We start from the raw sequence: 15,050 nt of genomic DNA on the forward strand, positions 1-15,050 counted from the left end.
TTATGCTTTAGTTTTGACAAATATTATGTTAAATGTGTCCCCTTGCATTTACCCACTGACAAAAAGCCAGACGTTCTGCGGGATACATTGTGGTTGTATAGAAATAAAAGAACGACAACAAAATTCATCATCACATCTTTAAACTAACACGGCGACACTTAGTAAGAAGCATGCCACTAACAGTGCAACCTGCCAAGCTGCATGCGTGTGTGTGTGTGTGAAGTTTGTGCTGTTGTTCTGACCCATCCGCAGAGCATGCGCTCATGTGTGGACAGCCCTGCACTGCTCCCCCCTCCCTGCCCCTGGCGAAGACCCAGGGCAGGCAGCGAGGGCCACTGCAAGCCTTCCACCCCCACTGTTACCTCCACCTCCACCTGCAGACAGCTCAGCCGCACACTGCCTCAGGGTGCTGTAAGTGCTACACACACACTCTCACTGGAACTAATGTCACATGGCCCCTGTGCTTTGGTGCAATCAGCTTGCTTTGCTGAGGCACACTCATCCCTAGCTATCTGTATCGCCCTTACACACTTGGTTTGACTCGTGTGAGTACTGTTATCCACACTAAATGTGATGCACTTTCCTGGCTCCAACATGCAACATACTTTTTCATTATTTTTTTAAAGATTTCCTCCATCTTGCAGAATAGAAATGAACAGAATTGTAAATAACCCACAAAATCAGGAAGGTTTCTCTAATACAGTAACGGTCTGTGCACTGCTGGGGTTTTGTTGTTGTTGTTGTGGTCTTTAGAAAGACGTGTGTGTGCGTCCATCCATCACTTAGTCATTTTGCACAACAGTCAGCAATGTGAACCACTACACTATCATAAGGCATACACGTGTCATCGATCTCCAATGATGATCTCCATTTATATCAGTTCTTCTCAAATAGTGGGGCAGGCCCCCTAGGGGGGTCGCGCTGCAGGGAACATGCTTTACATTATCATGCTTCAAACCCCGCTTCGAAAAGCTGTGCACTACAAAACGTGCTCATTGCAGCCATTATTCATTAAGTTATTTTGATTTTTAAAAAATCGGCACAAATTTTTATATTCCTTTTTTTTGTTGGTTAAAGTCTTTTATATATTGAGCTACTGAGTTAATGTTGCTTATCAATTTTAATTTATTATTTATTGATTTAATTTCATTTCATTTTTCAGTATCAAATAGTTCAAGTCAATCAAAAAAAGGTTTATAGTTTAAATAAGGATTACACAAATTTTTCAAATTTCAGGCAAATTGATGCACTTCAAATGTTTTGTTACAGACTAAAAAACGTTAATAAAGTTAATATAAAGTAAATATTTCATCTAAATTTATTTATATTTCTTTTTTATTTTCTTCTTGTTAATATGGATACAATGTTACAAAGAAGTGTACTTATAACAATTTAATAGACAAATTATATTATTTATAGTTGCAACAAAGAGTAGGGGAGACAAAAAAAAAAATTCTACCTGAGGGCGGCGAAACAAACTATTAGAGAAACACTGATTTACATGTACTGCATCCAATCATGTCTCATACTTGTCCACATATGGTTAAGGCCTATTTTTTAATCTGTGTACAGTGGTACCTCAGGTTTTGTAAATTTCCAAAGAAAATTTTCGCCAAAATTCAGTTTTCACAGAATCGAGTGACGAGTCCCTAACAAAGAATGCCACAAGTTTGTGACTCGGTCTCTGTGCCTATTTATCGGATACGATTGCAAAATAACTCACCAAGGGGCCACAGCTGTTATAATCTGATAAGGTTGGGCCCACTGGATGCACAAACATAGGTGTCGTGCATCAGTACGAACAATGAATGTTAGAAAAAGATTGATCTAGTGATATGTTGTTGTAATCACCTGCGCTTTGCATGCTGGATCCTGACACAACTGGATAGAAGCGCTTGAGTCTGGAATAAACTGTATACTGCGTATACTATTAAGTTGTTAGATCGTCTTGTCTTACACACCTCTCATTTGCAAGTATGCACTAATTTCAGTCGTTTTGAGCAGTTTGTCTTAGTCAGGTTGCCAGTCAGGAAGTAGTCTGTTGCCATTAGGTTGAATGTGCCAGTGTTGTTGTTAGGCTCTACAAAGTTTTAATATACTAGTGTTGTACTTACTACACATCAGCTGTTTGATTTTAATGTGCGTCTTAGTTGTAGTTTTGGTTGCCAAATTTGGTGGTGTTGAAATCACCATGTAAAATTGCTAATGCTAATGGTAATTAGGAGGATGTATGGCGCCCTATCCAACTTAAATTAGCATCAAGCTAGTGCATTTATTTTAAAGCATTTCTTCAATGTTAAAATGTCGCGGAAAATGTATTTTGTAACTCATATAAGTTTACATTAACCAACTTTATTTCTGTGTGTTTAGTTTTATAGTGTTTTGAAGTAAATACTATTAAAAGGCTCTCAGATAAAGATGAACCTGTTATTTGTCTGCTAAGCTAAATCAGCATTAAACTAGTGCATTAGTTTTAATGTATTTATTTTACGTTACAATGTAACGCAGAAGTTATTTTGTATATAGTATGTTAAATATTATACATATTTTGTATTGACCTACTTTTTTCTGTGTTCAGTTTAACATTGTTTTGAGGTAAATAATCTTAAAAGGCTCTCAGATATTGATAACCTGTTATCAGTCTGCTAAACTAAATTAGCATTAAGCTAGCAAGTGCCGTAATGCCTTTCCACTACCAATAATTTAGTACCAGTATCAAAATGCATATCAGTACTTTTCAATACTTTTCCAAATAAAGGGAACTACGAAAAATGTCACTACTGGCTTTATTTTAACAGAATATGTTACACTACATTAAACACTCGCAGTCAAAGAACAATTTTACAAGGTTGAAATATACAAACCTTTGTAAATTGAAAGGCATTGAATTGGCATCGACCCTGAAGGGAACGTCTTCTCTGTGCTCCTCGACTACGGTCTGCACCGGACTGAACAGCAGAACAGGTGTAACAACTACCTTATTACGTGTCACTTTTTTTAACTCCTTGTGCAGATATGAAGGCTTATCATTTAAATGTTTACCTAAGTTTGAAGCAAAGGTGGTAATATTATTGGCCACATGGCGAGGCATGTTTTAAATCAGCTGTTGTGAGAGTAGCGTATGTGTGTGTGTGCAGTGTTGTGGGGTGAGTGACGAGAGTAAGTAAGTGGGAAAGTTAGGAGAGGTAGCACTAGCATGCAAGAGTGTTAATAGCATGGTGGATGTCCGGTTGTGCCCTGTGGAAAATATAAATAAAGTGACCAAGTTGTAACTAATCGACGGCCTTGTCATTCCGGCCTAAGAGCAGAGCCTTACGGACCCATTATGAAGCGAAGGGTGTTACGTCCTACAATACATCGGCCCTGGAGGGAACGTCTCCCCTTCTCTCCTCAACCACTGTCCGGGAGCCGACAAGCAGGAAAGGTGTAAAACAGTACTTGCAACGCAGTGTCTCCCTGTTTAAAGCGTCACCTATATTGTTAGTTTTGAAGCCCAAATACCTCCATATTGTGCTTCATGCACACTCTTTATTGACCAGTAGAATTTAAATTTTTTGCCATTTTTCTTCTCCAAGATGTTATTACTTGTATGCACTGTGTGTGGGTGTTTCAGCATAATGTGCCTCGGCTCTGTAGTCACCTCCACAAAGCGGCACTCAGATGAAAGAACAGTGCCGATGGTGGTATAGTACCCATTTCAATTGATTAGTACCGCGATACATTATTAGTACCGATATACCGTACAATCCTATTTCCACAGGCTCCATTGTGCGGACTTTTGATTGCATTTATTTATAATTTAGAATGCATAAAAAAAGAAAAACAGGTGTTTGTGTACAACCCTTGAATGTATGTCAAAAAAGTGCAATACCCCTTTAAGAACCCTCCTGATTAGTTTTTACAAACAATTTAACACCGCAGCCTCCTCTGACAGCAGTAAAGGCAATGAATTCAAAACGAAACAGGAAACAATAGCACAGAACCGGAACTCATCAAAAACGAGACATAATGCAAACCAAGTGGCAGCACTTTGATAAAGATGGTGAGAAACACTATTGAATTGAAGAAATAACTGATAACTGCTCATCGCCGTCTTCGCCAACAAGGGTCTTCAATAAAGCTAGAAGGGATTTTAAATGTTCAGTTATCCATTTCATTCCTCATTTGTATGTATGTCACATTGTTCCCTACATGTATGACCATAATTATTCTCTTATTCTTAATAAACTGTTTTTTCTGGAATAGATTAATTGGATTTGCATTATTTAAAATTGCTTTGGTTTTCGTATAATTTGATTTTCATCCAACCTTTTTGAACAGATTACCACTGAAAACAGAGGTATTACTGTACTACGAAATAAAACCAGAATGGCCTGATTTGAATGTTTCCCGCAAGAGTAAACAGTAAAAAAGTGTCCCTCTTTGAAAGAGAAAACTTTCCATGACAATTCCATGTCTCATTAGCCCATCAAATCATGGCCTCCATTAACTGTGAAGAGCAGTGTTGTCTGATTGTATTGGTTGTTTTTAAACAGCACGAGTCTGATGAGGAGACTGATGTTGATGTGACTCTCAATCTGGACCGAAACCCTCAAGACCACTTCCAGTCGTACATCCCAGAGGACTTTGCAAACTTCGACGTCTACAACGCCACTCTAGGGAGCCGTGTTGATTCCAAAGAGAGAAGAGAGGTGTCTCGTAGCCCCACCACTAGCAGCTGCACCAGCGGTTACTTTTCCCACAGTGCCTCCAACGCCACGCTGTCCGACATGCCTTTCACCTCCAGTGAGAGCTCTGATCACCTTAGCTGCGCCTCCAGGGATTCCCATGACCCCCAAGGATGTCCTTCTGGAAGAGGCTACACACAAATTAAAGGCGAAGACCAACAGCCTGTCAGCCCCTCCGCTTCTCGACCTATCAGTGTTACTTGTGGCAAGCAGAAAACATTCCCTCAAAACTGTGTTCTCAGTTGCAGCCAGGAGTTTACGGACTTTAAAGGGGCTGATGACAGTACTACACAAGAGGATTTGGACCACTTTGCAGAGAGATGGGAGCAGGAGGGGGACGAGATCTGCACACAACTGAATAAGACAGACTCTTCTGATGACGTTGCGAGTATTAACAGTTCTGACAACGCCTCGGCTGCTATACACAAATATCCTGTTGCAAGTAACACCACTGTAGTTTACACCTCAGTCAGACCTTCAAATATCACCCCATCTCCAACCTCCGCATCACCTCCTCCTCCAGCATCACCGCCCGCAGGCACAGCTTTGTCCAAAGCCCAGACCCTGACAGGAGGAGACCCTCCGTTCCAGGAGCCAGTGCAGGGAGACGTGCCGCTGCACGGGAGCCCTTGTCCGAGCCCGAACCCCAGCAGCACAGAACCCTCCGGGGACTCCAGCGGGGATGAGAGCACCCCTGTCGCCCAGCTCCCAGATTGGATGGCGCCTGGAGAGATGGTGTGGGTCGGGAAGAGACGAGGAACGGTCCACTATGTCGGAGGGGTGGAGTTTGCCAAGGGAATCTGGGTTGGTGTGAAACTGGACCTGGCAGTGGGTGAGTTACGTCAAACTATACTAAGGCTGGACGATATGGCTGGAAACCCTCACAAAATAAAAAATGTATATATGTCGATATAGATATATTAAAATTTTCTATGACCTATGGAAAATAAGGCCTTGGAAAAAATATATGAAATGTAAACATTTTTATTTCAAATGTAACGTCCTCTGAGTGTAATCCCCTCAGCTATCAAGACAGAAAGGAAATGTTGACACAACCATGGAAAACAATGAATCAATGTAAACAAAATTGTAAAATCACATTGAACACTTAATAAATAACATCTTAAAATGAAAGTGCAAAATAAGGAATACATAAGAAATGTTTTATAAAGTGTAACAAAATAGTGAAATGTGTGAACTTTAATGAAGTTTTGCTATTAATACTTGTTTTACCCCTTTCTCAGGTAAGCACAATGGTACAGTCCAGGGCAGAGTGTACTTTCGATGTCCGCCAGGTCACGGCGTGTTTGTGAAACCATCTCGTCTCTCAAGAGACACGCCCTTCATGGACACAGAATCAGCCACGCTGATCAGATAAGAAACAAAGACTTCAACCCCAGCTATTGTTTTACCTTCTAATGAAGCTACAATCTAATCACTGAATATGCACATGCTCATTATGCACATACTTTTCCATTTGCTGATGGGTTTTTAATATAACTGGGAGTCCATATTGAAATACTATAGCCACTTCAAGTATCCTATTTTTCTACGTCCATTCATTATTCCCTGAGGCTCATCTGATGATTAATCTGGGATATGAAGATTAAGAATGTACTACTGTTAATAATAAGCATTGCTTTGCATTCATGTGTGACATGTATGGGGCAACCAAAGAGTCTCATATCTGCTGTTGGAAAGGTTGCAAAATAGGGCTGGAAAATGTATTGCAAATGAATGGACTAAGGATTTTATTTAATGAGAATTTATGGCAATCAATTAGACAACAACAAAAACATGAAGCACATTGCAGGGTAGAAATGAAAATGCCATATTGAATAGGCAATATGATACTGAAATGTTTATGTAACTCATTTCAATGATTTATTTGTAATTTTGCACAACTTCTTTCATGATTTTATTTCCTGTAAATACATACAATTCAAGTTAATTCCCGGAAATAATTTTGCAGCCGTCGTTTTAAATTCCAGTGACCTGAATATAAGACAGGGTCTCTTTTTCAAGGCCAGATTTTGAAAAAGTTTATATATATATATACATATATATATATTTGTTAATGAAGGAGCGCTGTCAGACATCTAAGAAATATATATATATGTATAGATATATATATATATATATATATATATATATATAGATATTACCATTATCTTAAAATTAGCGCTGTCGAATTATATATTTTTTTTCATCAGATTAATCACACTTTTGAATTTAGATTAAACAGGATCAGACGTGGGTAGTAAAGCGCTACATTTACTCCGTTACATCTACTTGAGTAACTTTTGGGATAAATTGTACTTCTAGGAGTAGTTTTAATGCAACATACTTTTACTTTTACTTGAGTATATTTATAGAGAAGAAACGCTACTTTTACTCAGCTGCAATTATCTTTATTCAGCTCGCTACTGATTTTTATCGATCTGTTAATGCACGCTTTGTTTGTTTTGGTTTGTCAGACAAACTTTCAAAGTAGGATCTATCGCATGCCTGCGTTTCACCACTCAAATGCAGTCACTTCTGACGTTTGACTCTGTTTCACCAATCAAACAGAGCCAGGCGGTCACATGATTAACTGCACTTTTTTTTTTTTTTTAATAAACCTTTACTTATACATTTCAACATTTACAGTTGAAAATAATAATCAAAGTAAGTACAAAAACAGTACAAAACAGAATAAAAAACATAAAAAACAGTGCCAGGGGGTTGTAAATTCAAAGTAACTAAAATAGAATGCAAAAAATATATATAAAATAAACAAAGTGCAAAGCCATAGGCTCACTCAATCTCAATAAATAACTTAAATTTGGAACACAGCATCATCGTTTTCACAGCTTTTTGGTTGTTAGAGGTTGAGTTTTTTTAATGTAGAGTTCTAAATATTTTTTAAATGAACAAAAAACAGGCCGGGTATTGAAAAACTTACATTTATGAATATAAAACTTAGCCAATAGTATAATGAGGTTGCAAAGGTAAAATTAATTTAATTTATTTTTTGGAATAGTATAAAACCAAACATATATTATTTAATATATATTATTATTTGAGTTGCTTGAGAGATATTCCTGGCTCGAATTTGTTCATTGCTATTTTTATGTTTTTGTGCATTACTTGTTCCCGTCATCATTAAAGGAACAGGTCACTCATCAGTTACTCATTACTTGAGTAGTTTTTTCACAACATACTTTTAATTTTACTCAAGTAAATATTTGGGTGACTACTCCTTACTTTTAATTGAGTGATAAATCTCTAAAGTAACAGTACTCTTACTTGAGTACAATATCTGGCTACTCTACCCACCTCTGAACAGGATTAATAAAATTTTTTAATTTGAATTAATCACAGGTTATGATTGCTCACTTGCATGATTTAATTTACTTAGAAAAAAGTTTGGACAGAAATGGCATTTTATGGTACGAGTGTCATACGTTGATACTTGCTCCTTGAATGCACATCATTTGTTTTTTTCAAAACTTAATGCCGGTAGTTTTATCTGAAGTCCAGTCAGATACAGATCACTAACCTTATAACGACCCACGCCTCCTTTCAGGTAACCAGTAAAGGAGCACATACGGTCAAAATAAATTGCGTGATTAATCTGCGAATATACATGATTAATGCGCAATTTTACAAATACAAGAATGTGTGTGCATGCGTGCATGTGTGTGTAAGTGACATTAAGAAAAGGTCTAACTTTTTTCAGAGTAGTACAAACTGTAGTTTGGTTCCACTTGCTGCTTTGCATGTGTAAAAAAAACTGTCCATGACTTGACTTTTTATAGATTTTTAGGAGGAAAACTGTCCTATATTCAGGTCAACTGGTTTTTTGTGGGGGAGTTTGTGTTTACCCTATATAGTATATTCTCACATATCCTCATGCTCAGCAAAACCTGCATTGCCTTCACTTTGTTGAAGTGTCCTGTTGAAGTACTGTAACACTGTGGATCGCAACATCCCCTACCCGGCATAACCGTGGTGCTGTTGGAACGCTTGCACTGGAAAGAATCCTCAGAGACGCTCTTCCATACAATAAACTGACAAAACCAGAATTCAGCCTCCAAGACGGAAAAACTGCATTGCTTTCGACGCACGGAATTCAGATTTTATTGGCTTTGTCACAACAATGCCTTATTTCCCTGCTTCCGGCACATATTCTAAAAAAACAAAAAGAGTGTACCTGTACTTGTGTGTTTATTAGTGGTTTTCTCAATGCCACTCAGTCTTATTGGCAAATGTGTGTTTATAACGCCACATGTTCGCAGGTACTCAATAATGTATTATGTCCTGTGGAGGATCAAATGACTGTGCGATGAAGTGTCATGTGACACAGAAACACGCTCTATGGTGAACTGTGGACTAGAAAGAGCGATATATCAATATAAATATGTATATGTATGTATGTATGTACAAATGAAAGAAACCCAAGATATTTCGCTCCATAAAGGTCAAAGCTGCTCTCCCGTTTATGGAGATGTAAATACCAAGTGTTTTTAAAAAATGCATTTGCGCTGTTATAAATGTACAGATTTTGTATTTATGATGTATGGCTGTTTGAATTGGTACAATAATGTTCTAGAATAGAACATATACAATCCATCCACCTTGTTAACTTTTCTGTTCTACTGCACACCCAATTATGTATTTTAGTGTCTTTTTAAAGCCATACATAGCATTGCTGTGCAATGAAGGGCATGTTTCTACTGTTGTCAGCTTTTTTTTTATTAGAAAATAACACCACACTCAGCACACTCCTGTCATATAGAGGATCTTTGTTGCACTTTTAGTTAGTCCTTAAAATACTGCAGCCATGTCATCGAGAGGGCTTGTATTTTTGTGGTTGGTCCTTGAAAACAACTGATCAGTCTTGCTATTGAGAGCAGTGCTTCTTAACCTTTTTAACCTCAGGGGCCTACTTTGGCACTACAGAGGGTCCCGAGGCCCACTCAAATATTAAAACTTAAATAGTAATCTGACTACAGATATTCTTTTCAATAGCTATATCTAACCTATTTAGTTGAAAACCTTGTCAAAATATATGAAACTATGGCAAACCGATGATATAGAGGATCTTTCTTGCATTTTTGCAGTCGGTTTTTGAAAACAGCAGGGCACTAATGTCATGTCGAGGATCTTTGATGTGGATTTTTGCAGTAGGTTCTTGCAAACAGCAGAGTGCTCTTGTCATATGCAATATCTTAGACTTGCCTTTTTGCAGTAGGTTCTTGCAAACAGCAGAGTGCTCCTGTCATATACGATATCTTAGACTTGCCTTTTTGCATTAGGTTCTTGCAAACAGCAGAGTGCTCCTGTTATATGCAATATCTCAGTCTTGCTTTTGTGCAGTAGGTTCTTGAAAACAGCTGCTCATTCCTGCTTATAGAGGATCCTTGACTAGTGTTTTTGCTGTAAACCCCTTGAAAACAGCCAAACACTCCAGTCATATAGAGGATATCTGACTTGGAGTTTTGCTGTAGGTTCTTGAAAAGAGCACCGTGCTCTTGTTGTATAAAGGATCTCTAAATTGCATTTTTGGAGTAGATTCTTAAACAGCAGCACACTCCTGTCATACAGGTTCTTGCAAACAGCAGAGTGCTCCTGTTATATGCAATATCTCAGACTTGCCTTTGTGCAGTAGGTTCTTGAAAACAGCTGCTCATTCCTGCTTATAGAGGATCCTTGACTAGTGTTTTTGCTGTAAACCCTTGAAAACAGCCAAACACTCCAGTCATATAGAGGATCTCTGACTTGGAGTTTTGCTGTAGGTTCTTGAAAAGAGCACCGTGCTCTTGTTGTATAAAGGATCTCTAAATTGCATTTTTGGAGTAGATTCTTAAAGAGCAGCACACTCCTGTCATATATAGGTTCTTTGACTTGCATTTTTGCGCACTCCTGTCATATATAGGATCTTTGACTTGCAGTTAGTCCTTAAAAACAGCAGAGCAATGCTGCTATGTAGAGGATATTTGACTAGTGTTTTTGCTGTGAATCCTTCAAAACAGCAGAAGACTCCTGTCATACACAGGATGTCTTGACTATCTTAAATATTGCTTGTTTTATTGATTAACAAGACCAAGCCATTTGGTGAGGTGAACATGTGAAGTCCTTGCATTCGCATAATTCTGTAAACAAACAAACAAAATAAGATTGATGGCAAAGGGAGATGTTTGGTCCTTACCTTTATGAAAATGTTCCCCCCACAACGATTGGGTAGTCCTGGTTTTACACGCTGTAGCTGTTTTTCTCTCCAAGTGGCGTTGAATAGAGGCACAATCTTTAGTTTTGTCACTGCAGAAATTGAGAAATTAGATTTGTATCGCATACAGGGCATCCGTAAAGTATTCACAGCGCTACATTTTTTCCAAGTTTTGTTATGTTACATACAGCCTTATTTGAAAAAGGAATAAATTATTTTTTTGTCCTCAAAATTCTACACACAATACTCCATGGTGACAATGCAAAACTTTAAAACTTTTTAAAAGTTTATGAAAAATAAAAACTAAGAAATCACATATACTAAAGTATTCAAGCCTTTGTTAAATACTTTGTTAATGCACCTTTGGCAGCAATTACAGCCTCAGGTTTTTTTTAATCGGATGCCTTTTTGCAGTCCCTCTCAAGCTCCATCGGGTTGGAATGGGAAGCGTCAGTGCACAGCTATTTTCAGATCTCTCCAGAGAGGTTCAATTGAATTCAAGTCTGGGGTCCGGCTGGGCCACTCAAGGACATTTACAGAGTGGAAGCCATCCCTTTGATATTTTGGCAGTGCCGATAGGGACCTTGTCCTGCTGAAAGATTAAACGTCGTCCCGGTCTGATTTTAAAAGCACTTTTTGGGGAATTTTGCCTGTCGTTCACAATCATTATGAAAGACAAGACGACAAATGAATTTTTATTTTATGCATTCTAAATTTTAAACATGAATAGAAGTCCACTTACAGCAGAGCCAATTGAAGATCCTCTATTTCACCCATAAAATCAGATGAATAACCATTAGAAAAGCGCACACAATACTCAATTTACATTAAGTGACTTGAATAACAACCAAGTATTAGTAGTATTGTTAATATCAGCTCTAACGCAGACAAACTATTTAGAGCGGCGCCATGATCACAAGCTTGTGTCCCTGTTTACATCCAGTGGGTTCTGCTGTTTCCTCGCTTCCTTGCTCCCTGTACGTTTATTCTAGATCATAATTCATGCATCTGACCTGGAAAGAAGATGGCTGAGAATATAATCCCACAAGTGGGACTCTTTGAAAGCCATTTAAGACCTGGAACTGGCAAAGATGACATGAAAAACACTTGTTTCTCTCCGCCCTCCCCCTCGTTACTTCGCAAGGTTTATAAGACATTTTTCATCTAAAAGGGAATAAATGAACATCCTATCAGTTGGCATCCTAATGACAGCAGACATTGTACAGTAAGTGGTGTTTTATTATCTTTGTTGGCTCTCATAAGGCTGCAGTGAGACAAAATCAGTGATGAAAAAAAAAAAAGCAAACGTGATGCGTTTTTTTTTAATGAATGTCATGTGTATGCTTAAAGAAATACAAATACGTAAATATTAAATTTTATAAAAATGTCTGTTTCTACATTACATACAGCATATGTTTACATCACATATATAAAACCTCAATGGAGGAGTGTGGATGTTTTTTAGAGGCTCTATAGGCAGAATTGAATGGCTCTCATAGGCTCTATTATTATAAGCGGACTTTGGATTTAATATTAAAATGCAATAAAAAAAAATTAACATCAATCGTCAGGTCTTCCATAGGGATTGTGAACGATAGGCAAAATTCCCCCCAAAAAAGTGCAGTGCCAATTAAGCTGTGGATACATTTCAAGGGTGATCAGTTAAAACAGGATGCCCCTGGGCTTACTTTTAAGCTTCATGGCAAAGTATTTGAATACTTATGTACATGTGATCTCTAAGATTTTTTTTAAATAAATTAGCAAAAAAATTTTAACAAAAAAACCCCAGAAAGTTTACACATTGTCATTATGGGGTACTGTGTGTAGAATTTTAAGGGAAAACAAGTATTTAATCAATTTTGGAAGAAGGCTGTAACATTACAAAATATGGAAGGACTGAATATGTATATGACAAGGCTGCCATGGAGGACATACAGGTCAAATGTGTGCGTTGTGTGTCATTATAAGAAAAGCACAGGTGTGACGCGTAACATTAAAAGTGACTCCGTTCTATTTGAGTGTCCCTGCAGTTGTTCGTTTTTATCGTGCACACCTGTGTTTTTCCCACTCAAACTTTACAAATGTCCCCATGTACTGAAACACAAACTCTACACATACAAAATATGACACACCCAGTATATTTGTAGCCTCTGTAAATCTAAATTATGCTTCTATAAACTATTAGTATTCCTACTGGAATGTTGGCTGTAGGTTAAATGCTCACATTAAATAAAGGCTGAATTCAGATGTAGGCTACATAAATGCTGATAAATGTTGTTTTTCTCAAAAGTAATTACAGTTGTAAAGTACAGTTGTTCCTTGCCACATTTAAAAAATATGTTTTAATTATATTCTACAATTTTTTCAAGCCTAAAAATGGCTAAATAAACTAAAAAGAACCAATAAGTAGTATTGGCCACCAGAACCAATCAGAACGCACTGTTCAGTATCGTGGCCATTGATTGGCTCGGCTTCAAGCACGATTTGAAAAGGTGTAAAAGTTAATTGGCAACACTAAATTGGCCCGAGTATGTGAATTTTGTCTGTCTATCTATGTTGGCCCCTGCGATGAGGTGGCGACTTGTCCAGGGTGTACGCTGCCTAATGCCCGAATACAGCTGAGATAGGCTTCAGCAACCCCAAAAGGGACAAGCGGTAGTAAATGGATGGATGTTTAGAGGTTGAAAATGTTTAAGAAGGTCGTAAACAGTTTTTATATGGCAATTGAAACTTTGAAACTTTTATTAGTAGATTGCACAATAGAGTACATACTATGTACAATTGACCACTAAATGTAACACCTGATTATGTTTTTCAACTTGTTTAAATCGGGGTCCATGTTAGTCGATTCATGGTAACTAGGATGGCGGAAGCGGGGATCGAACCTGGAACCCTCAAGTTGCTGGCACGGCCAACCGAGCTATACCACCAATATCTATTACATGTTTTTATTTATAAACTTCGCGAAAATTCCAGAACCAACTAAGAGCGATGAACGAGGGACGACTGTATGTTAAGTAAAACATTGAGTTAAAAAAAAAGAAATTTAGAAAAATGCATTTAAAAAATGCTCAAGATGATTAATGTAGTGCATTGCTTAGCAATAATTGCTTACAATCCCCCAAGTAGAAAAACTGGTGCTGATTTTTTATATAAATACATCACATGTTCACACTTAATTCAACATGTCTGAAAATAAGTAGAAATAAGATATTTGTTCCGGGCTTCATGGTGGAAGAGGGGTTAGTGCGTCTGCCTCACAATTCGAAGGTCCTGAGTAGTCCTGGGTTCAATCCCGGGCTCGGGATCTTTCTGTGTGGAGTTTGAATGTCCTCCCCGTGAATGCGTGGGTTCCCTCCGGGTACTTCGGCTTCCTCCCACTTCCAAAGACATGCACCTGGGGATAGGTTGATTGGCAACACTAAATTGGCCCTAGTGTGTGAATGTGAATGTTGCCTTGTCTATCTGTGTTGGCCCTGTGATGAGATAGCGACTTGTCCAGGGTGTACACCGCCTTCCGCCTGATTGTAGCTGAGATAGGCACCAGTGCCCTTCGCAACCTCATAGGGAATAAGCGGTAGAAAATGGATGGATGGATGATCACAATAGAAATAAACTTGATGCATTAATTAAAATATCTATATACCGTTCATTTTTTTTTTTAAATAAACTCAACATCAACATCCAGTTTGTTTTTAAAAGCAAAAAAAAAAGTCAGGAGTTTGTTAAGCGTGTGTGTGACAGCTGCACCAAGGAAGGGTTTTAGCACTGGTGGAGTCACATTTCTATGCAGGGGAGAAGAGTGGCGGTTATAACACTTACCGGCCACAATATTAGGTACACTTGCACAAACAAGCTGGGTCAAAAATTCTACTCTTGTTGAAAAAATTATACTCATTTTGAGGACAGCAATTCCTTTACTTATCCTACACCTCTTCAAAATCACCAGATCACATAGATACCGTGCGTAAATCATATGTCGGTGTGTGTCCTGTGTAGCTGGTTGTAAGCACACTTAACAAGGCCTATATGTCACCACTACGTGCTCGTCCTCAGTTAATGAAAGCTTGCGTGCGCGCACACGTGGTTTCTTCTAGTCAGAGCTCACCAGG

At 38.1% G+C, this 15,050-nt stretch overlaps 1 protein-coding gene and 1 long non-coding RNA gene across 6 annotated transcripts in view; one reads left to right on the forward strand and one right to left on the reverse strand.

Annotated features, from left to right (window-relative positions):
• Nucleotides 1–9,450, forward strand: part of kif13a (kinesin family member 13A) — a 121,212-nt gene extending 111,762 nt beyond the window's left edge. For 3 of the 5 annotated variants that reach the window (XM_061915806.1, XM_061915807.1, XM_061915808.1), the window contains 3 exons: nt 253–411; nt 4,536–5,559; nt 5,972–9,450. In XM_061915806.1, coding sequence (XP_061771790.1) covers nt 253–411; nt 4,536–5,559; nt 5,972–6,105 — 1,317 coding nt within the window. In that variant the 3' untranslated portion in view covers nt 6,106–9,450. The other 2 variants (XM_061915809.1, XM_061915810.1) reach the window with 2 other exon arrangements.
• On the reverse strand, nt 9,418–14,987 carry LOC133562019 (uncharacterized). Its single transcript, XR_009808816.1, has 3 exons — nt 14,761–14,987; nt 10,921–11,030; nt 9,418–10,864 (listed from the first exon to the last, which is right to left on the reverse strand). It is a non-coding gene; the product is annotated as an uncharacterized LOC133562019 (long non-coding RNA).
• Nucleotides 14,988–15,050: the final 63 nt, after the last annotated feature.

Source organism: Nerophis ophidion, linkage group LG11 (genome assembly GCF_033978795.1).
Source record: "Nerophis ophidion isolate RoL-2023_Sa linkage group LG11, RoL_Noph_v1.0, whole genome shotgun sequence".
Lineage (NCBI taxonomy): Eukaryota > Metazoa > Chordata > Actinopteri > Syngnathiformes > Syngnathidae > Nerophis > Nerophis ophidion.